Here is a 27,945-nt window from a genome sequence, read left to right on the forward strand (position 1 = left end):
TGAATTGTGCAATACTTGAATAGTAAACTCCCGTTTCAGAGGAATTTGTGAACAAAGTTTGCACAAATTTGTCCAAGAAAGATACACCTAATTTCAGCAGGCCTCGCTGCTGAATAAATAGTGTATTATAATTATTGATTAATAAAAACCATTTATCAACACCAAAATAATTTACTATAAATTTATCAATCATTATATCATAAGCTTTTTCAATTCATAGATTCATCATAAGTTATAATATTACTTTGAAAAGCTATTTAAAATTAAATCTATTTAAAGCTTGTTATTTTTAAGAGTTGAATGGTGGTGTTTATTAATTATACACATCATTGATAAACATAATTTTTGTTTCCTAACATGCGATACATTATTTTAATCTGATTTTGATGCTGAAAAGGAACATGAATTCAGAATCTTTCTATCACCCACCATTTTAAAAAAAACTTTTCAATTTTAATTAAAGGATTTTTCATATTTCAACATATAGTTAGTATTTTAAGCTCCTCTATTGTATTTTGTTAGCTCATTTTTTATTGTTTAAATTTGCTAACATAAATTGCAAACTGTAAATAAACAACACTACACAAAGAATTAAATCATATCATAGTCACATATTATGATATCATATCTAACACTGAAGAGTGAGCCTTAATGGACAAGATTAATCATGACTGTGCAGGTCAAAACATGTAGCTGAAAACAAACCTGTGTTGTTTGTATTAAGCACTGGATTTAGGAATGAATTAATGTTATTCAGTCTTATTGCTATCTTATGTTTGTTAACAGTGCAGTGTCATAATGCCTCAAAATTGTGTAAATGATGTGGATGCCTTTTGTTATGTATGTGATGAGTTTACCATAAAATCAAATAGAAAAAACATTACACCTTTAATTAAAAAAGCTTATCATTTGTACTTTCAGTGTAAAATTGGTGATCAGGATAAGACATGAGCTCCTCATATAGTATGCAATATATTAGTATTAGTATTATAGTATACCTATTTTGATAGGCATGCAGTTGCATGCCTATAACAAAAATAGCTATAAACTATTGACAAATTAATAAATTTGTTAACAATTATTAACAAATATTGTTATTTTGATAGGCATAACTTTAAGCTATGCCTATCAAAATAGCTATAAGTACATGTGTTTTCTTTGCGAATGGGACAGCCGTGGTAGAGATAAACATTATGTTACCAAAAAGTGAAAGAAATGAGACAACATATTTTTCCCATTTGTAATTACAAATGGGAAAAATATGTGCATGAGCCCTTAGTTGAATCCAAAAAAATTTTAACCCTCCTCTCCATATCAAGCTAGGACTAATGAAAGATTTTGTGAAAGCAATGAAGAAGGATAGTTCTGGATTTTTTTTAAATCAGGCAGAAATTTCAAAATGTAAGTGAAGGATAAATTAAAGAAGGAATATTTGTTGGTCCTCAAATAAGAAAGCTGATCAAAGATGATGTATTTAACTCAATTTTAAACAAAGTAGAAAGTGCAGCTTAGGCTTCATTTAAAGACGTTTGCAAACAATTTCTCGGCAACAAAAATCCGAAAATTAGCACAATATTTTTAATAAAATTCTTACTTCATACAGAGCTATGGGATGTAATGGCTTAATACATATCCTCCACTCACATCTGAATTTTTTCCTGGACACCTCACAGACGTAAGTGATGAACACGCTGAACATTTCCACCAAGACATTTTGGTGATGGAAAGCTGCTATAAAGGGAAATGGAATACTAACATTCTAGCTGATTACTGTTGGACATTAATTCGTGATGTGCCTGAGGCTATTTATAAAAGAAAAGCATCATTGAAATCATTCTAACACAGGTATGGCCTTGCAGAATTATAAATTTTACAGATTTTAACTATATTTTCCCTTAATTTTTTTGAATTTAATTTAGTTAAAACTAAGGGTGATAAAAAAATTGTATTTACAGGAAAACAGTAATAATGATAATAATAAATGTCAATAATTCAAAAATTATAGTCATAGTAATTTCAACCACAACAATAATAAGAGCAGTAATAATAAATGTCAATAGTAATAATAAACAGTTATTACATACAAAACAGAATTTGTAGTAATCGTAAGGATTTATTTACATGTAATTCAGTGCTATTGACAAAATACATTAGCTTGATCGCTACTCTTAGCACTTTTAACTAGTCTTGTATTTGGTAGAATAGTAGTACAATACAATAAGAAAACCATATTGTTCTTTTACTGCAAATACCTTTTCTGTTCACAAATAAAACTACTCTAACAAATTTATAGATGAAATTAATACATTATCTTTTCCACTAATAGTCTAATATAACTCTCCGAAAAATTTTTTATTTTCATGTACTAGAATTACTTGTTACATTCAATTACTTGTTACACAAAATTACTTGTACATCACCCTAATCACGTCAAACTCTCACACTTAGAGAAAGTATTGCTCTCACCTAGAGTATCACAAGAGAAACATTAAAAAGTTTTTTTGTCAATCACTGTAATCTTAATAATATTGATGACAGCGTCGAACTCTCATAATAATTCCTAGCTTACAACTCTATCATAGCACTAAATTGCAGACATTCATCGAAATATCATCTTGAAGAGTGATCTCGTAGACACTCCCCTGGCAGAGCATCAATCTCGCTGAATTCATAACGTCTCACTTATGACGTTATGATGTCAACTGATCATCCCTGGACTATTTATATTCCTATCTACTTTAACAACAGGACTAGTTTAAACTGCTTGAACAGTTTCAACAATCCAACTGTTTCACTGTTGGATTGTTATCTAAAAAGTACAGTAAAACACTTTTGAAACTACCTGTGAAAAACTTTAAATGATGATTATTTTTGTTAGGGTTGTCGTAGTCTGAAGGTTTTACGTTAAATGTTTTCAATGTCCTTTAAAATGCTGTGTCATAACCCTTTCTTTCCATTTTAACTTTCTAAGTAACTTCTCTGAGAGCTTGGGGTGGTCACATACCGAAAAATACTGGGTTTTGGGGATAGTAGCATTTGCTAAAATTCATTTTTCTGTATTAAAATATAATTATAGCGTTGCCTATTTCGTTAACTCCTATATATATATATATGTAAGCATATTCATTCACACTCGTTTTGGTCTTCCTTGGACCGCGGGAACTCGTTGCTTGATGTTCAGTTTTTTCTTCTTTGTTTCCCACCGTTTTCATATTTTCACTATTTTTCCCCTTTTGTTGGTCAGTCCACTTACTGGCTATTCTTGGTTTGTGATCTTTGTCTTTGAAGTTCTTTAATCTGCGATTATTTTCCTGAATTCTTCTCTAACATGTATGATGTTTTCTGTAATCTAAGTCGTAGTCGAGTTGGAGATTTCACAGTGGAGACCTCAGGTTCTCAGCAGAATTATAAGGGGCAAAGTATTTTCATCCATACCTCCTTTTCCTTCAATCCTACATCAAAACCCCCTGGGATTTATCCGTCCTTCTCCGGCCCAGAATCCCCTTCACGGGTAATGACCCTTCACGATTAGAATTTACTATTTTTTTGCATTTTCTTATGAAGATTATGGATTATGTCTTCCATTTCTTCCTGTCTGCTTCTTCATTTTCAGTATTATATTCTAAAAATGTTTGGACCTCATCGTATTTATGCCAGGTCAAGATTAAATGATCGAATTTGAATTTTAACAGTTCAATATCTTGATTTTCCATTCTAAGCGATTCCATAAATGTTTTAATTCATATAATGGAACCCTGATGTATACACCTTTGATGGTTTGTTTTATTTGGGATTGTAGCACATATGTTGCACATCCACCTTTCAATAGCTCCCTCATCCGTATCAGATTTTTGTATAATTATAAAAATAAAACAGTTAATATCTTAATTAAAAAAAATAAAATCTTAAAATCTAATATATTACATTTTTATAAAGGACTTGTTTCAAATAAGAAAGCTGAAACACATATCATGAGTGGAGGAAATATTATCTATTTTACAGTAGTGGGCTTAAATTACGAAATGTAATCTGGGCTTAGGGTACAAGTCAATAAGTCAATAACTCAGGTAATTAAGAACAAAATATTGACAGAGATAAACAGGAATTAACAGTATAAGTATTATTGCTTTAGATAGGCAGTTAGCTTAGCACATTGGAATTTACATTGCAATCCATACCAATTTGAGAGAAACTAAAAAATTTCTCCAAAATTTGTGAAAAATTAAAAAATTTTGATAGTGAAAAATATACCCTTTTCACTACCAAAAATTACATTAAAAATATACTGCCATCGTATATTACTTAATAACCATAAAGATTAGGAATGCCGGGAAAAATTAAACCAATGACAACACACACTCACCTTTCAGTATCGCAGATTACACATAGAATTGACCGCTAAAATTGAATATTTAATCCAATCAGAATAAAAAAGCTGATAAAAATTACACAAAGAAAACACACATTCAATTTACAGTATAGGAGAATACACCCTGAAATTGACCACCCTCAATGATTACTTCTGTAAGTAATAGAAATGAAAAAGCCGATAAAAATAAAACCAGTGACAACAAATATTCACCATTTAGTATCGCAGGTTACACATAATAATGACTACACTGAGTGATTATTTAAAACAATCAGAATAGGAAGGCCGATAAAATTTAAACTCATGAAGCACATTAACTTTTCAGTAGCGCAGTTTAGACTTCACAATCAGCCTTCGTAGTAATTACTTCTGTGTATATCATATAGAAAGAGGAAATCCGACAAAAAGTAAACCAATGAGAACACACATTCAAATCTCAGTATCAGAGATTACATGTAACATTCATTCATCATGTGTAATAATTACTTTTGTAACTATCGAAGAAATAGGAAAGCCGATAAAAATTAAACTATGACAAAACACATACACCTTCAGCATCATAGATTACACTAAACTTTCACCCCCATCAAAGATTACTCATGTAACTATCAAATAGAAATAGGTTGCTTAGAAAAATTAAGCCAATGACTGCACACACACACACACACACACACATTTCAGTATCGCAGATTACACATAGAATTGATCGTCAACATTGATTATTTAATACAATCAGAATAAAAAAGGCAATAAAAATTTACTGAAAGAAAAAGCAAATTTACTTTACAGTATCACAGATTACAAAAAACACTGACCACCCCCAATGATTACTTCTGCTACTATCTAATAGAAATATTAAAGGTGATAAAATATAAACCAACGACAACAATGACAGACCTTTCAGTATCGATGAGTACACTTACTATTGAACAGACTCCTTGAATATGTAACCCAATCAGAAAAAAAAGCCGATAAAATTTAACCAGAGACAACACGGCCTCACTTTCAGTATCGAAGATTACATTCACGTCACCCGCCTTCCATGACTATAACCAATCAGAATAAAATTAAACCAATGACAACACAAGTTCACATTTAGTAGTGTACATTACAGACATTTACCACCCTCAATATTATTAAACCAATCATAATAGTGAAGGCGATAAAATTTAAACCAATGTCAACACACATTCAACTTTCAGTAAAGAGATGAAAAGTTTCTTTTAGATCCTCTAAACTTATAACACATCACAGTCATCAGTTTGGACTCCGTCAGGAGCCACTGATTGAAATACTTCGCCAGATATTTTCACCAGTATATTTACACAACCTCCTATAGTTTTCGTATGGCCTCTTCCAGCCACGGCCATCTACCATAAATTACAACCATCAACTATCAAATTAACCTATTCGCAGAAGCACGATTCCTGGCCCTTCCTCTAACACAGAAGGTTTCACACAAAAACTCTTACTATATCTAACTTCAATTAGATTATTCACTCAGATTGAAGACTTGATTGAATGTTAAATACCAAAAATACTATCCTTATTTCAACAAAACAAATGTTGATCGCAACAACAATTTTGGATTCAATTTAGTAAAGTCCTCTTGATTTACTTAAAAATCAAGAAGCAGATTCACAAATTTAATAAGCCTCTAATGAAAATACACCCTATCTCTCTCTGCTTTGTTCCGCTTTCAGGAACGAGTTTAATGTGTACACCCTCCTACACCACAGCTCCATCTGGGAGTACTTCCATCTCATTTTAACAGCGAATATCTAACCGGGATTCGATGCCAAAATGACTGTCTTGGCTAAGTAAGCATCCAGCCAAGTCCCTAGTCACCCGGGTTGGTATCTATCTATACATCTATAACAGCATCAGACCCCTTCAGCCATCCTTCGCAGGGGTAACAATCTAAGGAGCTAGCAACGTTGTTCTATCCCTTGCGGTTTTCCAATTAACTTGCAGATCAAATCCAAAATTGATCCTCGCAAACTCTATAGATATTTTGGTAGCTTCGTACTTGGGACAGACATAAGACATGATACTCATTATCAATGACCCTACAAGGTTGTGATGCATCGTTATAAAGGGAATTGAAAAACAAAACTTTTTATCGTAGTTAGTTTCAAAAGTGCACCTACAGTACATTCTAAATAACAGTCTAAAAAATAAATGGTTTTTAAGTAGAATCAAACTGTTTCACTGTTGGATTGTTATCTAAAAAGTACAGTAAAATACTTTTGAAACTACCTGTGAAAAACTTTAAATGATAATTATTTTTGTTAGGGTTGTCGTAGTCTGAAGTTTTTACGTTAAATGTTTTTCAATGTCCTTTAAAATGCTGTGTCATAACCCTTTCTTTCCATTTAAACTTTCTAAGTAACTTCTCTGAGAGCTTGGGGTGGTCACATACCGAAAAATACTGGGTGTTGGGGATAGAAGCATTTGCTAAATTTCATTTTTCTGTATTAAAATATATATTAGGGTTGCCTATTTTGTTAACTCCTATATATATATGTAAGAATATTCATTCACACTCGTTTTGGTCTTCCTTGGATCGCGGGAACTCGTTGCTTGATGTTCAGTTTTTTCTTCTTTGTTTCCCACCGTTTTCATATTTTCACTATTTTTCCCCTTTTGTTGGTCAGTCCACTTACTGGCTATTCTTGGTTTGTGATCTTTGTCTTTGAAGTTCTTTAATCTGCGATTATTTTCCTGAATTCTTCTCTAACATGTATGATGTTTTCTGTAATCTTAGTCGTAGTCGAGTTGGAGATTTAACAGTGGAGACCTCAGGTTCTCAGAAGAATTTTAAGGGGGAAAGTATTTTCATCCATACCTCCTTTCCCTTCAATCCTACATGAAAATCCCCTGGGATTTATCCGTCCTTCTCCGGCCCAGAATCCCCTTCACGGGTAATGACCCTTCACGATTAGAATTTACTATTTTTTTGCATTTTCTTATGAAGATTATGGATTATGTCTTCCATTTCTTCCTGTCTGCTTCTTCATTTTCAGTATTATATTCTAAAAATGTTTGGACCTCATCGTATTTATGCCAGGTCAAGATTAAATGATCGAATTTGAATTTTAACAGTTCAATATCTTGATTTTCCATTCTAAGCGATTCCATAAATGTTTTAATTCATATAATGGAACCCTGATGTATACACCTTTGATGGTTTGTTTTATTTGGGATTGTAGCACATATGTTGCACATCCACCTTTCAATAGCTCCCTCATCCGTATCAGATTTTTGTATAATTATAAAAATAAAACAGTTAATATCTTAATTTAAAAAAATAAAATCTTAAAATCTAATATATTACATTTTTATAAAGGACTTGTTTCAAATAAGAAAGCTGAAACACATATCATGAGTGGAGGAAATATTATCTATTTTACAGTAGTAGGCTTAAATTACGAAATGTAATCTGGGCTTAGGGTACAAGTCAATAAGTCAATAACTCAGGTAATTAAGAACAAAATATTGACAGAGATAAACAGGAATTAACAGTATAAGTATTATTGCTTTAGATAGGCAGTTAGCTTAGCACATTGGAATTCACATTGCAATCCATACAAATTTGAGAGAAACTAACAAATTTCTCCAAAATTTGTGAAAAACTAAAATATTTCTCCAAAATTTGTGAAAAACTAAAAAATCTGTTGGAAATTTTCGAAAACTAAACAATTTCTCACAAATTTGAGAAAAGCCTAAGAATTTCTCTCAAGTAATAAATGTAATATAATATGTATAACGTATAATAAAACAATTTTCCACTTATACAATGTATAATACTGCAAAATAATGTTACATTTCAGTAACACATTTTAAATTTATTATGAAATATATAATACTGCAAAATTATATTATATTTCAGTAACGTTGTACATTTAATAATAAATTCAGTAAATCAGTAAATGTGCTGACACAAGTCACTGAACAACCTTCTCATATGATTAACACTAAAAAATAAAATATTACTGTGTAGGAAAAGCAAAAAAAAGGACAAAGGTTATGTAGGAAATTACTTTATTACAAAAGTTTCAAAAACTCGCTGAAAAATATAATCATATACATACAACATTATAACTGAAGTGCCTTAATTATAATAAAGCAAAACTGGATTACATCCCATTATAATAATATAATTAAATCAAGGCATTATGATATTACGCCTTGAAAATATCACAATTGCATTAATTAATTAAAAGTAGCAATTATATTGCTTATTTTAGATAATTATATACGGTATTGTTTTAAATTCTTAAATAACAGCTCATTAAAATTAATTCAACATACATTAATTTTCAATTAATGTATTAATTAATCACAGAAATTTAAAAAAAATATAAATATATAATTTATTATTTTTTAAATTTTATTTTATATTTACAAAAGTTTATTTCTTTTATGAAAGAAATAACAAAATCATAGACAATTCTTTATGCAATTCTTTCTACATACATTTTTGTTTTTATTAAACATCATATAAAGTTTATTTTTACAGCAATTTCACTCTAGTTTCCTGAAATATTTTTAATTTAAAAAAATTAACACAGTAAAAAAAAAGGAAGTGTACATATTTCTTTTAATAACATGCATAAAATCAATTATGTAACTTATCTTACAACCTATAATAAAAAAAAAAAAAAAAAAAAAATATTTGGCACTAAATTAAAACCTATATACTACATGTAATATAATCTGATTTACAAGACTTAAAAAATAACTATAAAAATTTACTTACGTACTATTTGACTAAGAGAATTATAGTATCTCCCCTTACAACAAAACATATTCAATACTACAACTATCTTCTAATTATTTTTTTTTAACAGCTAAGCTAAAATGAACAAAGCGTTTTTTTTTTTAAATGTCATTTATGATTTAAAAATAAAATTGATTTTGTAAATCAACAAACCTATTAAACAACATTTAACATATAATAATAGACATTACTTCTTTATTAAAAGAACAACAAACAAAACAAAGAAAATATATTTTACAATAAAATTAACAGTACAATAATTTTATACAGTATAAAATAAACATACTGATATTTTAACATTAAAAAAGGCCTCAGATATATAGCAATAAAAAATTATAAGTATATTTATAAAATACAGCACATCATGTATATATTACATTTACTAATTTTGATTTTTATTTACTAATATACAATGTATAGGTACAGTAAAACATTCTTTAGTCTATTGTTCATAATATATATTTAAAATAAACTAACGCACTCAACTTTAAAACAGGTAGAAACTAATATTTAGGTATTATTTTTTTAAAAAAGCATCTATTTTCCACTTTTTGAATTATTTATACTAAGAATTTACCAACAGCATAAATAATTTATTCTATATCTTTTTTTAATACTAAAATAAAACAAAAGGTTTTAAAAAAAATTTTCATCTGTTTATTTTAAATTGAATTATACATTTTAATCTTTATGCTGACTACAAATTTTTATTAATGGATACTGTTGCAAACCAACAAATGTATGAAATAATTCTTAACATTCAGATAATTTATTTACATAAGAAGTAAAGATGATGCCAATATATATAAAATACGGAATTATTTATTTATAAGAATGTAAGGTAACTTGTATTAAAAAAAACTACAAATTTCACCAAACATCAGGCTGGTAGGTACCTAGAAATAACATTAATCTGTCAAAACTGATTGAATTACAAGTCAAAAATCTACTGAAACTGTCTACAGTAGACTAATAATACTTAAAAATAACAAATTTGTAACACTTTTTTTTTTAATAATTTGAAAATGCAAATAAACTACAGGGACCTTATAAATAGCACTTTAAAAATTTTCTTTTGAATTTGGTAGCTTGTTGAGTTAGTGGGAGACAATTTGTTATACAGCTCATTCGGTCAAATATATTTAAAGAACTGGCATCATCCCTATTCAAATACTGAAGTGAGCGTCAATGAATTAATAAAACAAAAGCGAGTTTCACAAATTAAAAAAGAAGCAAAATTACACAATTTTTACAAATGATTTTAGAATTAGGAAGACCATACATGTTGAGCCAATTTTTTAATCAAAACATATCAGATAAGTACAGGAATACAGACAAAGTAAATAAACTTACGTTTTGTATTGTCAATTAAATTATTGTCCAATTTAATTAAACATATTTGGCAATGAATGGCTTATGTGATGAAAATTAAAATTAACAGGTAATATATATTTTTTTGGTTACAGATCTTTAGGCTCTGTTGCCCAAATAGATATAAATTTCAATTCTTATCTATGGTTATTACTTTATATCATATCAGATTAATTGCCATTCAGTTAAGCCAACCTACCGTATAACTGTTGGTTAAACATTTCTCCAATACTATATAAATTTTGAAGACAAACACTGCTGGAAAAACTTGTTCAGATTGACAAGTTACAGTACATACAACCAGTATGTGCATACCATATAGTATGTAAACGTATACTAAATGACACATTTAGTTGCGACTATTATTTAAATGGAGATTGTAATTCACGGTCAGCTGCGAGGAAAAAGAAAGGAAAAATTTATTTTTGATATTGTATATTGTTTAAAGTTTCCATGTGTATTTATTTTTATCATTAACACGTATTACATCATTCTTTTGTATATGTATGTATTTATAAACAAATCGGCAGATTTTGACAATTAATTGTGATTAATCACAGATTATAATGTTCTGATTCAAACAGAAATATTTTCCTTTACATTTAAACCTCCTAATGTTTATATTTTTTAAGTGTTATATACTGTGATTGTGTGATGAAATACCAATAACTTAATAGAATGTTTTTATTGCAAATAGTAGTTATAAACTCTCGAAAAAAGCCATGGTGTGTGCTACTCTGTATTCTCAACTAAATGTGTCATATGTAAAACTTACAACAAAAGAAAAAATATGTACAATATAATTTAGACACAACATTTATATGTTCAATCACTCAATAAATGTTTGTCAGGTCAAAAAGATAATTTTACATTGTTGTTCTATTTTATACACTGTGTACTTAAAGTAATTTTTGACTTAGGTCAAACAGTCATAATAAATGTATAACTAAAAAGTGTTTTGTGCATAGTTTGGTTAAAATTATTATTCAATTAATCCTACAGAAAAAATAATGCCAGGAAAACAATTTAAATTTAATTATTTATATTTTTAACACAATTAAAAAATAATTACTTAATAATGCTGATAGTAATCTTAACTGTATTTCTCTAGTCCATATATTATAAATTTAGACAAAAATTGAGAATACTGGTAAGTGAATGAAATTATGACATAAAAAAAAATTCATAACTTTCTTATAATGAAAAGACAACTTTTTGAAGTATTATATATCATTTTGATTACAATAAAAACAATTTTTTTTTTATAAAATATCATTAGATTTCAAATAGAATAAATATTAGTTTTTGTAATTAGAAAAAAAAAATTATATAAAAAAAGAATTATAAAGTTATGCTTACATTATGAAATAAAATAAAATGACCTTCTTAATGAAGTTTTGATTTTGTACGTGTGGGCTATAAAATGAGGTAAACTTTATGGCACAGAAATTACATATAAACATTTTTTTGTTACATAAATAAATTGAATATTTACATTAGAAAATAAAACCAGAAACCTGACTTCAGAAAAGAAGTTACATAAAAAAAAAAAAAATGTAACAAATATTTTACCGTAACTAATACTTGTATATCGCTCCAACAAAATAATTTAATTTTTCTACATTTGGCCAAAATTTAACTAGAGAGTATTATTCAAGATATATTATTTGTTTTCTATTAGAATTCTACAACATGTACCAGAACATCTATCTAAGATCAAATAAAATGATTTTACTAATTTGTCAAATAGTTTTAAAAATTTTCTTTAGATTTTTTTCTTACTGCGTAGAGCACCTGTATAGTTTAGATGTACTGTAAAAAATTAATTTGGCACCACTTAAAAAAAAAAATGGGTTAGCTGTTCAAATGCTTCTTAAACACACATACATTCTCTCACTCACACACACACACTCTCTCTCTCTCTCTCTCTCTCTCTCATATTTAAATACATGCACACATACAATACAGTTGGTCAGATGCATTATTATTCTTCTTTTTGTAGTCAAGTAAAAATACTTCAGATTTACTTCTTTTTTTTAAATATAGAAGCCCAGCTATTTTAAGAAATAACATCTTATGGCAGTGACTAAGCTAAAATAACAATAATATTAATAATAAACCTGTAGTCATACAAAGAAATGATAGTAAACCTAAAAATTTGTATTTTGTGCAAATAAAATATATACAGTTTAAACTAAATAATAATAATAAATTTGTTAATGATATTTTTATAAGTTCATAACTTGTAATATGGTTTATTTAATTGCATGACTTTATTAGAATGATAAAAGCAGTGTAGTTAATATTTTACAAAGCATATGACCATCGTGAAAAAAATCATTAATTTAATATATTTCTGATATATCTCCATAATAATTTTACAATTTTATTGTAGTTTAAGTGACAAATTTTAAAATACATAGAGAAACATACCTGAAAATTTGTTTAAAGTATTCAGTTTAATTTTAAATATATATATTTTACCTAACCTATTATACTTATTACTTAAATACTCTATTGACATTATTAAAATTCTTTGAGTAACAGCAGTATTTTCAAATTAAAATATTAAAACAATTTCTTGCTTATTTCTTAAATAGAAAAAAATTGACTTCTAAATATTACAAACAGCAAATAGAACTACCGTAATTAGAAGGATGAATTTTCTGTAGCAAGGATATTCATCCATATTATGTTTATTACAATCAGAAGAAAGAATTGCGAAAAAATTAATTACGTAATATTCTACATGTTTTTTTTTTTTTTTAGTTTTTGAGAATCTTTTAAAGAATATGTAAAAGAGAATATATTAAAAAATTAGTTGTATATAATTAAAAAGAAATTTAGAGCAAAAAAGAAGGTTGAAGTTTCACTTGTTCCTCTCTATTAAGCCACTACTATTAAGTAAGTCAGCAAACCTCTGTCAAACATATTTCTTTTAAATTTTCACTAGTAAATCTACAACTATATTAGTACCTACTTATATAACTAGACAAAAATTTAATTAAATTTTTGGTAGAGATTTAAATAGTAGTAACAAGTGCAATTAAATGCTATCAACTGTTGTATTAAAAGCATATTAGATTAATTTCATTATCATGGAAAATTAAATATGATTTTAAACAGATTATCCAGTGAAAAAGACATAATTAAAAAGAATTATTAAATTACTTATTAAAACTGACATAATCTAAAGGTATCTTTAAAAAAAAAACACAAAATAGCACATACAATATTAACATTACAATGAATAGAATTTAAATACTAAATCAAACATAAAAATTACTCTGTTATTAATATTATTATTTTTAAATAATATTTTTTTAAATTCATGCAGAAGAAAAATAAACCCCTTTCCAGGTTATGTAGAACATTACCTGAACATTTACAAATTAAAGAGACCATCCAGTGTTAGAAGTAGTACATTTATAAATGTAAAATAATGAATTATACAATTATAAGTTAATGATAATCTGTTTTATATTCAATTTTGAATAACAAACTACATCTTATTATATATCTTTACTAAAGTGAAATATTTACAATACAAATAACTTTATGTTCATACCTAAATTTAATCTAACCTAACAATTCTATAATATCAAAATCTACATTTTCTTCTTTTTTTCAATCATCTGAAAAAATATAGCTTAGTCTAAATGTATTATTAATTAAAATAACTCTAAAAATTTTAACAATTTTGTTTATGTTGAAAATAGATTGTTAATCTAATAGGAAAAAAATTATGCAAAATAGACAGTTGTTAGGTTAAGGCAAGAAGTATGAGTAGAAAAAATACTCCCTGTCTGATAAAATAAAATTTTTATCAGTATAAAAATATTTAGAAAGTATTATTATTTCTAAAGATGATAAATTCATTTGATGTTAAGAAAATGAAATAATTGAAGATTGATTATAATATTAAATCAATAAAAATAATTCTCATCATAATTTTTGGTTATTTTCTGTAGATAATAATTATACTAATTTACCAACATATACTTCCTGTCTTTCCATGAGGGTTGCCTCGTTACATAGATCCATCCAGAGTGTATCCCATAAATTTCTTAAAATCAAACCATGACCAAAATTAAAAATAAACTTAAAATTATACTAGTGTGAAATAGGTTGAATTAATGCTAATTAATAATGAAATCAACCATTACAAAGATACAATTCACTCATTTCAATAATTAAATTCTCCTAACATAACTCAAAAATTGAAATTCTGTAGTTAATGCAGTCACATTGATCTGAAGCAACTTTTTAGAGGTATTAAACATTCACATCTCAAGTTAAGAAATCATATCAGCTAATGTGAAAATTATACCAATTATTGTCAAAATTATGACATTTTAAAATTTATTTGGGTATCCATATAAAAGTACCCAATTTAATAACAATGATTGAAAATACCTTCAAAAACTTTCTTTTACTACTTTATTACTTTTTAAGAAATACTTCATTGCTCTGATGATATCAAATTACATATATATTATAAAGTAACCCAAAAATTACTATCAGCTGTTTTCTGTACCAAGCTTGAAATTTATTTACCGAATTATTTTTAATATATATATATATACACACACACACACACACATACACAAACAAACAATTGTGGCGTATAAATAGAACAATCAAATTTCAGTATTAAACATAATAGTTAAGCTCAGCCAAAACCACAAAGTTGTTCAATGGAAGGTGATCAAAAGTAACTCTAACTATTAGAAATGTAATAATAATAATAATAATAATAATAATGTGGTAAAATTTTAAATGTAACATAGCACATTATAAACCAGTTGAGAACGATTAAGCTTGCGTTGTTAGAACTTAACTTTAATTAAATTTGTAGAGTACTGTTAATTAAATAAATAGTTAAGTTGGTTTTTCTGATATTCCTATTCTATTTTTTAATGATTTACAATCCAAAGCCAAAATTTTAAAATTCTGAACAACTGATTAAACTTTTGGACTCTGATCACCATTTTGACCAACTTTCTGATAAGGTATATAAAAATTAAAAACACTTTTTACTATTTTTGATGCTCTATTTGAATCTAAAGTCAGCATTTTGAAATTACAAGAAAATTGTTTGAATAAATATATTGATTTCAGAAATGAATTAAAGTTTGATGAAAATATACAATTTTAATTCCATCAAATATATACTCAGCAATACATAAATAACAAAAGTCTAATTATACAAATAAATAGGTTCTTAGGAAAAATATTACCAGTTTATTAATAAATTTGGAATTAAATACAATTTAAAAATCATACAATCAGAATTTGTGAATAATGTGATAGTTATAACTTCAGAATTCATTACAATTTCGTGAATACCTTTCCTGCGTTGAATTTTTAAAAACAAAGATCAATGAATGGCCAAAGCAGAAAGTGAATTATTACTATGGTTGGTTTACTTAACATTTTTTTTTCTTCATAGTTTTCAATATGCTATCAGAACTGATATTAATTTAACACATCAGTTAAAAAAAATAATACTGTTACACAAAAACTGCCAAGAATAAAAGGGCTGATCAGATCTTTTGGTTATGATCAGATCTTATCATTGTATAACATGATTATTTTCTTAAAAATACATGTGTGTTAATACAAAAATAGTTTCTTTAAGATGATATAAAATAGTTAAATTGTCTCTGATGATGATGTTTGCATAAAAAAATTTTAAAACAAAGAAAGATACTTTGTGAGTAACCAAAAATCCCATTTTCTGCTTTGATGATTTCTTTAATTTACATATTTTATTTTTTTCCATCAACTTGCCATGACAGCTGCTGATATTAATTTGAAATTTAAACTTTTTGGTTTACTAGTCATTATAAAAAAAATAAAATTTCAAATTAATTTAGACATTATAATTTATCCGACCGATTTTAATATATTCTTATATCATAACATAAATTAAGAAATTTTAAATATTGTCAAAATTACATATATATAAATGAAAAAGCTGTGTAAACTATATGGGAATAAAGTATATCTGAGTATTCTTGTATTACAAATGAATTTATTACTTATTCATTTAAGTTAGTTTAGTTTTCTTTAGCTGCTATGATAAACCTAATGTGACTAGCTGTTGAAATAGATTACATCAATAACAACAATGCCCCTAGAAAGTATAACTTAATTATAAAGTCTACTTCAATCAAATCCCAGTAAGGCTTGGATTTTACAGAAATATGAAATTCTTTTATTATCATTGTCATAAGAAGATTTTTAAGACATTGTTTTGTTTATAGGTTAAGTTATCTTTTTTCCATCACTCAGAGGATGAATGAGGTTGATATGTATGAGTGCAAGTGAAGTGTAATCTTGTACAGTCTCAGGTCGACCATTTCTGAAATGTGTGGTTAATTGAAACCTAAACACCAAACAACACTGGTATCCATGATCTAATATACAAATCCATACAAAAGTGACTGGCTTTACTAGGATTTGAATGTTGGAACTCTCGACTTCAAAATCAGCTGATTTCCAAAGACGCATACACCACTAGATCAACTCGGTGGGTCAGGTTAAGTTATCTATAAAAATTAAACTAAACAATAACTATTAATTGGATGTCAGCCTATTTGAATCGATAAAAAATTTTAAAAATTTGAGATCAGATAGTTAAAGGTTAAACCATGGAATATAACTGTTAATTAATCAGATTTTAGGCTGGATTATTTAATGACTGCCCCATCGAGACATGATTCTCAAAATGTAAGTTTGTAAAATTGAAGTTTTACTCATGTTTTAGACATAATCGTACAATAGACAATAAGTATAATTCTTAAATTTTTTCTTTATTAATTCATATAAAATAACAAGATATTGTACAAAACTTTTGAAAAAAATATATCGTTACATATTTTATTCAAATTTTATAAATCTAAAGCATTAAAACAATGAGTATATGCATTTTAATGTCTATTTATTTAAGGGTATTTTATGTAAGAATTTTTTTCCTGAGTATATACATTTTTTTTTCATTTTATAAAACAAATTTTATATAACATATTTTTTTTTAAATCTTTAAAAGAAAGAAATTAGGAATTTTTAAATTTGAAAGGATAATACTTAAAAAATAATAAATTATGCAACAACACTGACCATACTTCCTTCTGTTAAATTTTGTAGTTCTTGAGCACTACATAGAGGTGTATCAACTTGATAAGTATTATGAAATAAACTATAATCAACTTGATAAGTACAACGTTCTTTATTATATGATACAATTGGTTCAAAACGATGTCCCCAGAGTACTTCATTTGGCAAATATGATGTACGAGCTTGTGTAGTTTGACCTGTTGATTCTGTTGTACCTTCAAGAATGACAATAATTTCAAATTTTTCGTGTATCATATCAGCAGCACTTAATGTATATAATGGACTTGTTGAATCAATTTTATGATAAACAATCATTGGCCAGATCAAAAATACATCCGAATCATAATCATCTGTTTCAACCTGTAACATAATACAAAATATTTTTTTATTCATTATTACTGGATAAAATAGACAATCAATTTAACTACAGCAAACAATGATGGAAGCTATTATTTCATTAATAACCAGGATTAATTCAAGATATCTTTTACAAAAGCACTCTGTGTTACTAAATATACACTGAAAAAGAAGTTATTGAATGAAATTTATCTGAAAAATTATAAACGATAAAAAACAACAAAAGATTTTTAAAAAACTAACCAGTATGATTTTATTTAAAAGTGCATTCAAGCCTCGCTCTTCACCAAGTGGGCCAATGTTAATTTTTTCTTTTGTTTTTGTAAAAAAATTAATTATAAACATTTCTTAACATTCTTAACATTTGTTCTTAACATTTTTTTTCACTTTTTTATATAAAAAAAAAAAAAAACCATTATCAACACTACCAATTTACTCCTGTGCTGACAAGTTACGATCATTTTTTTTTTATCATTATTGGATTATCAATGTTGCATTATTATAGCAGTGATGTGTAGCCTAAACTCATTCAAAGTATATTTATGCAAAAATTCAATATATGATGGAATGAAAATTATCCCAACAATGATTTTTTTAGATATCCAATTCTATCTGGACTGCTTACATCCACAATATGCAATTTAAAAAAAATAATACATTATTTAAAAAATATAAAATACTACTTAAATAAAGATTTGCTTCAACGAAAATTTATTTTTAATGGTCTTTGTTTTTACTGGTTTTTGTTAATTGAATTTTTTTTCAATTTGTATAGCACAAAATACACGTAAAGTTAGGCCTGTGTTAAACTTATTATAAAATTAATTTCTGAAAAGATTGATGAAAACACACTTACTGGTAAAATATGAACTATGGTATAATGACTTGCATCCAGGGCCATTGAATGAAAAAACTCACAAATATTTATCTATTGCTACATTGGACTGGTTGGAGCAAAAAAAGAATATAATTCTTCACAGATTTTTTGTTTAAAATGATTATATGATCTTGTAGTTTATAAACAAAGATCAACAATAAAGCAAGTACAGATTATAAATATTTTAAGAAAAAAATAGTGATTTTAAATGTATGTTTTCATTGCTGACTGTCACTAACGTTTATTTTATTTAACATACTGTAATTTTTTTTTTAATTTTGTAATTTTTATGAAATGATATTTTTATAAAATTCAGTTGACTTAATTCAGTTTTGCTTCAATGTTTTTCTCTGCAAGTTTTTTATATCTTCTTTAATTGATAGTTTTTATAAAATAGAAGGCTAGTAAATTTTAATTGCTTTCAGATCATTTTTGTAAATTTTGATTCTTTTATTAGTAAATTTCTGCTCACTGAATTTTTTTATAATGAATTATTATGTTTTTCATTGCAATGTATGTTTAATTTCACTGAAATACATTTAATTTTCTAATTATCTGGATTCGGTCTTGCTAAGGTAAATCCAGATACTGTATATATATATTTCTACATCTCTAAAGGACTTTAGCATACATTCTTTCTCATGTCATTATTCTGAATTAAAAAAAAAAAAAAATCAACATTAAAAATAATATTATCACAATAAGTCGCCTTTTAGCTCACACTTAATAACAAATCTTTACATTGTTTCTTTAAATTATCTTTTCTTACTTTCATCAAGTCATAAGTTTCTTTCCTATGTTCCTAGAGCATTTTTTTATTCACATGAACACCATTTTTGTAAGCCTATCCATTTTTAAACTTAAAAAAATGTAAAATAAAATAAATAAATTTTACTTTTAAAACTAAATTGTTTTTAATAAAAATGGTATTAAAACCTAAAATGTAAATATTTTTCAATCCTACTTTAAATTTCTACTTCTTTAAGTTAAACCTTAATTTTTTGTCGGTTTTTATTTCCCCCATTCAAAATTTTTTATTTTGTTTAACAAGAAACTAGCCTTAGATTTGCCAAATTTAATTAAAGTAGGTTTACCCATTCCTAGAATGTAACTCTTTTGTTGAAAATCACAAAATGATGTCCAGAAGGAAAACAAAACAAAGTAGAACTTATGTTGATATGAATTTTTTGCTCATTTTGGTATCCTGAATCAGTTTCTGAAGTTTGGCTAGCATGTCCCAGAACACTCTGTATACATTTCCTTAAATCCAGAGGTTATTGAAGTAGTAAAAGTTATGGAGAACAATAAAGCTGAAAGGTTACATGAAATGGAAGTATAAGGGATTAAACAGAAGTCTAAATAAGAATTTATTAGTAGAAGGTGCAAAGAAGAAAGGACAAAAAAGAGAAAGAATTACAGTCAAACGGGACCTATAATGGACTAAAACGTTTCACTGAAAATAACAAAAGAATGGATACATTTCATGATGAAATACATTTGTTACACAGCAGATAACCATATGATGATGACCATTGTAAAGGTGCAGACAACTTTTGATTCGTCATGAAATTGTTTATCATTGCTTTTAAGAATGGCATAATTCATTTATCCATCTTCAGCTCTCCATCTTTTAACTTGTCATACTTTAGCTCTGATAAAATTTAACATATAAATATGATTGTCACAAGGAGGTGTAAACAGGGTTTTTTTCATGTATAAAGCGTTGTAACTGAGGTACAAGAGATATCAATCAGATTTGTTTTATTTGACAGTAATGATGTTCACTGTACTGCAAGAACTATGGTGAATATAAAAGGACTGCTTAACTAGATGAACTTGCACTTGAAGGGACCAGAACTGGATGTCACTTGAAAGGTTGAATGAATATCACTGTTATACGAATATCATTTCAGTGATATGCTGATATGTAACAGTGAACAAGTGTGATAAAAAAAAAAACAATAGTTTTAATTTTTATCAAAAATAATTTACTTTCATTTCATTAAATACATGATATTATCCCCTTAAAGTAGTCCCCAGGGATGCAGATGCAGTACACTTCTTTCATTCCTCTAAACAATTGTAAATTTTTAGTATAACCTAAAGTTCTCTTAGTGATTTTTTTTAATTTTGTCTACCATTACAAATCTTTATTCTTTCAATATTCTCTTAATCAATGGAAACATGCAGAGTCACCAGGGCATAAAATTGATAATATGGAGGCTATGGCATCATTATGGTGTTATTTTTATTAAATAATCATGAATTATTAGTGAAGTGTGAGAGTGTTATGGTGATGCAAAATCCAAGAACTGTTTTACCCATATTTGTGGTCATTTTCTTCACAGTGCATCATGTAAACAGTGTAAAACTGCTAATTAAGATTGTTTGTCGAATGTACAATATGTTGTGGTAAGAATTCATAATGGACAACACCATTGTAATCGAAAGAAACAATAAGGGGAACATTACATTCGATCAAATTTGGCATGTTTTTCAGTCTTTGTTCTTCAGGAAGCTTCTACTGGGAAGACTAGATCTCTGTTCCATTTCAGTTTATCACTATACACCAGTTTCATCACCTGTTATGACATATTTAAAATAATTATGAGTCATCAGCAATGTCAGCTAACAATTGTTTTGTGATGTTCTTTTAGCTGAATATTCAATAGTTTTGTAACTAGTTATGGTTACTACTCATTTTATAGCCAAATCAGTCAAACTTTTTTGACATGAGCCATAAGAGATAACCATCTTAGCAATTTCTCTAAAAGTGATTTGATGATTATGGATCACATTGTCCTATATTTTGTCAATATTTTTGTCGGTTGTTGGTCTTTATGATGTCTAATCCTTCTGTTGTCTTCACCACTTTCTTGAAACCATTTGTACCACTCATAAACCCTGGTATCAATGTAACATCCTCATCCTTCGCTACCATCTTCACCATTATACTGTACTTTTTCCATATTTTTTAACTCAAAATTTAATAAAAGTCCAATTTCAATCAAACTAAATCAATATTTACAATAAAATTTGTCCTAATTACATGGTTGCCAAATTTTAACTGCACATGAAAATACTGATATACATTTTAGGTAGTACTGCCATCATATGGGGAAAAAATGAACTCAGCTGAAAAGATGTAATGTGCAGAATTAAAAATTTTGTTATCTTGTTTTTTTTTTTTTCGCTTTGTATATCATTCAGTACAGAAGATCACAAGAAACCACTGCACTCTAAATATATCTTGCATGGGTTGGTTGATTTTCATGAGAATAGCTATGTTGTTTTCAGAAGTGAGCTTATTCTTGTAAGGTTACCTAAAACTATGTCCTTGATGTATGTACATAAAAAGAAAAGAGATTGACTCTAATGATCAAAGAAAACTATCTCCTAAAATAATATTGCTGATTATCTGATCATTAAGTTAATTCTACATTTTTCCCTAAATTCGAAGCTTTATTAAATGTAGCTTTGCGGAATAAAAATAAAGTACTGAAAGCAAGATTAATGGTTAACTAAAAATATAGCTTCAAGGAGCTCATAAAATTATTAAAAAAATCACATGATTTTTTTTTTATGTTAACAAAATTATGCATGCATGTTAAAATAAACAATGCAATTTTCTTACCTTAAGATCACACAAAAATGGTGAAAGATATTCTCCTTCTTTTGTGCTATGTGGACGAATTATTTGTGCACGTACACTTGAACTAATTAGGTGGGATTTTTCACGCATATCACCAACCCTAAACATAAGACACAGTTGTCCATCTCTTTGACATATAGCAGCATTACGGCTGAATAATAATGTCTGTGTTCTTTGTTTAGGTCTAGCCATCTTTGCAAATATTATACCAACCATAAATGCCTAAAACAGAAAAATAATGGAAAATACTTTTAAGATGAATAATATAAGTATGTAATTTTTTTTTACTGGTATCAACTAATACAACAAATCACACATTACATTTAACAATGTGGTTATTTATTATTCCATTATACTCGTATTTGCTAATATGAGTTAGGAGTAGTTGTGGTTACACAAGATTCTGAAATTTTCTATTATTAAATAATGTCTAATTCATAAAAAAGCATGGTTTTTATGAAATTTTTTTTTAACTGTAAAATCAACAATAAAATATTCTAATGGAGTTGTTTCAAAATTAACTTTTAAAAAGAAAATGAGTATTCTGTCTCATACTTTATAATAATGTCACGTATTATTAAATCTGAAAAAAATCATAAACATAAAACTCATTTTTGAATGCATAGAAATTAATTTTTTATTACACAGTTCTAGCCATCAGTGATTGCGCTGTTTATGGTAGTTAAAGTGATCAGCAATTCTTTTTAATAGGAAGTTGTAAATTATATTGGATCTGTCACAAAAGTATGTAAATGGATCTCTTTTTTCAGTTTATTTCCTTCAAATTTGAGAAAAACAACTTAATACCAAGTACATTGGATGTGTAGCTTTTATGGAATATGTTAAAAATGTACATTTCATATTTAATATATTGTACATGCTATTTTATTTATTCAACAACAGGCTTTTTGATATAATGTAACAAAATTATATTCATATTGTGGTTTATACCTTTATATTTTGCCCTATTAATAATGGTTGATTTGAAAATATTGGTTCTGTTATGAGTAATGTTTATGCATGTTCATTTGTACAAAATGCGTGTTCTGCTCAAAGTAAGAATTACTGTACTAACTGCACTTCAATTTGTTTAATTTAAATTATTCTTTTTCTTCATTAGATAATTACGGTTTATGCCATAAAAAATGGCACGTGTGTTTGATCTACATCAATCTCAAAATAATTATACAGGTGATTACAGATGAGATGATTCATCGGATTTTAAAAAGTAGTAAACATGAAATTATGAATGATACATGAAAATAACATAAACAGAAAGTTTCAGTAATACCTTCATAAATGTTCAATATGGCCTCCATTCATCACACGAAACACATCTATACAGCAATAGAAAACTAATAAAGATAATTTTAGGTTATCTAATTTTAATTTTTTTGAATAATTTAATGGTAAAATAATAGTTTTTTATAATTATTTATAAAAAAAATTAAAGAAATTATCATATTAATGACAAATAAACATGTGGTTGTTATTGTTGTACACATTATTTTACCACATTACAAGTCTGACATAAAGCAACCAACTGGGAGACTCTTATTTTGTCCAATGGTATACAAAGATCATACCATGGCAACCTGTCAGAATGATCAATATTCATGAAAAATGCCATATGTGCTGATAGAGTCTCCCAATCACTTCCATTACGTGGCTACATAAAGAGCATGGCTATCTGAACTAGAGAAACCCACACAACATCCTGGAGATAAGAAAAAGATATTCAAAGAAGAAAAGTGCAACTACCCACTAGATCAACCATCCCTTCAGGCTCTTAACTCTAGTTGCCAAAAGTTAAGCCTAAATGGTTCTTGAAAGAACCACCCAAGATTTAGATTCCTGAGCTGGTCCTGTCACCACCATTCTCTAGAGCTCAAGCCATATAATTCTTATCAGAACCAACTTATTAGAGTCTGGCTGCCTCAGCAGTCAGGGCTTTTCACATCCACGCATTCATTGTGTCTCTTTTCTTGTCCAGTGACAAAATGCATAAATGCAACATGAAATTTGGTTATTTTTCTCACTCAATCTTAATAAAAAAAAATTTTACTTTTTGTGTATTTGCCATAAAAACCAATATGCTGAATGATGATCTGCAGAATGGTGCATGTGGGGAAAGGTTAAATCAAAATTTATTTTATGCCAACTTAATACAAAAAAAAATATAGTAATGTAGTTTCTTGTAATTTCAAAAAAACTTTAAGCAAACATTTCAGAGAATGAAAAAATTGAAATTTTATGACTTATTAAACATAGTGAAGTAACATGGATAAAATCCTTTATTCTTATAACTGATATTTAATTATTTAAAATACTGGAACTGAAATAATATGGTCAAAAATATTTTCATTAAAAAAAAAAAAAAATTTATTTTTATATCTAATAAAGTACAAAAGTATATCTTAAAAAAAATCACCTGTATCATGACGCCAGTAATACTTTGTAAACACATAACAATAATTGCTTCTGGACATTCTTCAGTAGTTGATCTCGAACCATAACCAATCGTATGCTGTGTTTCAATGCTGAATAAGAAACACGATGCGAAACTGTTGATGTTTACAACACATGGTGTCCAGTTTTCATCAATAAGATTTTCTGGTTCAAGATCACCATGTGTAAAAGCAATTAACCACCATATACAGCCAAAACCTAACCAACTTAACATAAAACTTAGCATAAATACCAGTAGTGTCCATCTCCACTGCACATCAACTAATGTTGTAAAGATATCCTGAAAAAAAACAACAAAATCTAATGTTAAATTAAATAGGCTAAAATGATGATACAAAGGTTCTGGTCTTTCCAGAATTTTTATAAAAGTAGTTTCTAACATAAAAGAACATTTTACATTACTTTTGCATCTCATTTTACTCAAAAAGTGTAAAAGTTTTTGAGTAAAATGAGATGCAAAAATAATGTAAAATGTTCTACCACTCTTGTACGTTAGTTCCACTCTTGTTTGAAAAAAATCAAAATTGAAGATAACCTTAGCAATTTTTCTTTATTACAACACTCCTGAGATTAATAACTGAATATGCAAAATTTATAATTCATTAAACTAAAAATCTTAAATGTACACATTTTATTTGAGTTACTTATCCGTTAAATAAAAAGTTTGAATAATACAAGACTCTTCATCAAATTCAATTAATTAAAATTAAAAAACCTAGATAAGTGTACGAGGGCAGGGCAGACTTTCATTCTGCAAGAATGAAAAGTCACAGTAATAGGGCTACAGTTATTACATCATGTTATTACAGAATACTCAAATACTCAAAGTTATTACAGACGAACTTTTTGTCTGTGTAATGTGACAATTTTCTTCAGCCAGATATTCTGTCAAATTAGAAGCATGACACATATTTAAATATGTTGACTAGTACTGCAGACAAGAAAGTCTGATTCACCTGACATCCAATTAATAAATACATCTAATGAAAAATGCATTGCGATTTCTGTTTTTGTTATTGTTTAAAAGTACGAATGAATTTTGTTTTAATCGTTTACCATTACTACTAAAGTAATGAAAATATTTGAAATATATACAAAATGATATATATATATATATAAAAATATTTAAAAAAATAATTGAATTGGGACATCAATAATGAGTGGAATGAAAAGCTCGCCCAAGCAAACAGAACTATTTTTTTCTGGGTGTGATTTTTAAATCTTCATAAATTGTATAAAATGTATCCCCAGGTTGTTCCTGTTTTTTACCCCAAACATTGCTATGAATGCAAACAAATTTTCTTGTTAAATTGGATGAAGTTGATTGCTATCATAAAAACCTTACTTAGGCCCTTAATCATATTGGAATACAAAGTTGAATATCCTTCGATAATTAAAAGGCCAAGAAAGGAAATATTTAAATGGTGATTACGATTTTAATAAGAGGAGTATTTTATTTGAATGTACTCGTATTTTATGCAAGAAAATGAATCAAAAAACCAGCAATTTTTGAATTTTGAAACAATCTCTCCTCAATGTTGTTAGGTTTAATTGGTTTCAAAATATCAACGATTTAACGCATACTTAAAAGCTACATCAAATATAAGACCAACTGTTTCAGTAGTTTTTGAATTTCCCCTCTTTTTGGACTGCTGAGTACATTTTTGAATTTTAAAATTCTAATATCAAACTGGACTTAAGATATCCGAATTTCATAAAATTCTGTTGGGAGATTCAGACATAATGTTTTACTAAACAAGCAGACAGACTTTCATTCTTTAAAGCATAAATAATAAAATCCAATTCTTTCATATCCATGTTTGAATTAATTAAAATGAAGAAAAAGGCAAGAGAAGGGTTGATCTGATGATCAACTACACAAAAGTTTTGTAGATAGAAAATCTGACATGAGCACTAACCCTAAAAATGCAACCAAATCATAAAAAGTTTAGTTTTAAGCATTTAATCACAAAGGGATTACCAATTCTTGAACATTTTTTAAAATCAAAAATACTCAAACCACATCTAACACTGGATATGGTCTAAGGTAACCAGACCATCTTTTTTGTTAATATTTAGATACTATTACTACAGAATATCTTTAAAGCATTTTTATTACTTACACTACAATAAATTAACTGCTAATAAATGTTGAGGAAACTGTTGTACCTTGGGTAAATATTTAATTTTATTTTTTATACTTCAAATTGTGTGGTAATCTTCAATTGCTAATGATTTTACAACATAGTTAATAATATTGTTAATCTACTTTTTTTTAATTCTATTTGAATAACTATATTAATGTGAAAATATTTTTCTTCTTAAGGTCTGCAGGGTGGTCCAAGGTACAACAATGCAATGTACCTTATGTTCATATGATAAACAATAGGATGATAAAAAGTTTTTTCTTTCCAGGAAATAAAACATAACATTTCTGTATACAAACCATACTTATTTATTAACACATCTTTACATATTAAATGCTTAACAGCAATTATTAACTTTTAAAAATACGCAAATTCAACCTATCTGGAAAATTAATAAAGTAGTCTACTTATTTAATCTAAAGTCTTTTAATTATCTGAAAAATATACAGTTAAATCATAGTTTATCTCAGTAAATAATAAAAAACTTGGCTCATTGTGCATTGTACAGGGAAAAATATACCTGTTCTGTTGATACTGGAAGTGCCACCACTGCCCAGTACCTTGTCTTTGCAAGGAGGAGGAGAATAAAGAAGTTTACATCAATAGCTTCCTTGTGTAGAAAAAATGATTGCTGAAATTCACTCTTTTGTAATAATGAACTTCATACTACTCATTAGGTAATTTTTCACAGTTCTTGCAACAAAATACAATCTTCTGTCTTTGCCTCTAATTTTTATTAAAACAAAAGTCCTCATTTTCAATTTCCAAATCAAGGCTTCTTTCAAATACTAAATATTC

At 27.3% G+C, this 27,945-nt stretch overlaps 1 protein-coding gene across 2 annotated transcripts in view; it reads right to left on the reverse strand.

Moving 5' to 3' along the window:
* Positions 1–27,945, reverse strand: part of LOC142330467 (G protein-activated inward rectifier potassium channel 3-like) — a 111,764-nt gene that overhangs the window by 2,075 nt on the left and 81,744 nt on the right. Inside the window, exons 3-6 of one of the 2 annotated variants that reach the window (XM_075375708.1) lie at positions 24,963–25,280; positions 22,514–22,753; positions 17,649–18,005; positions 14,287–14,589 (exon numbers count right to left, since the gene is read on the reverse strand). In XM_075375708.1, coding sequence (XP_075231823.1) covers positions 14,554–14,589; positions 17,649–18,005; positions 22,514–22,753; positions 24,963–25,280 — 951 coding nt within the window. In that variant the 3' untranslated portion in view covers positions 14,287–14,553. Of the gene's footprint in view, positions 1–14,286; positions 14,590–17,648; positions 18,006–22,513; positions 22,754–24,962; positions 25,281–27,945 lie in introns of those variants that run through there. The other variant, XM_075375711.1, reaches the window with a different exon arrangement.

This window comes from Lycorma delicatula, chromosome 9 (genome assembly GCF_047948215.1).
Source record: "Lycorma delicatula isolate Av1 chromosome 9, ASM4794821v1, whole genome shotgun sequence".
Lineage (NCBI taxonomy): Eukaryota > Metazoa > Arthropoda > Insecta > Hemiptera > Fulgoridae > Lycorma > Lycorma delicatula.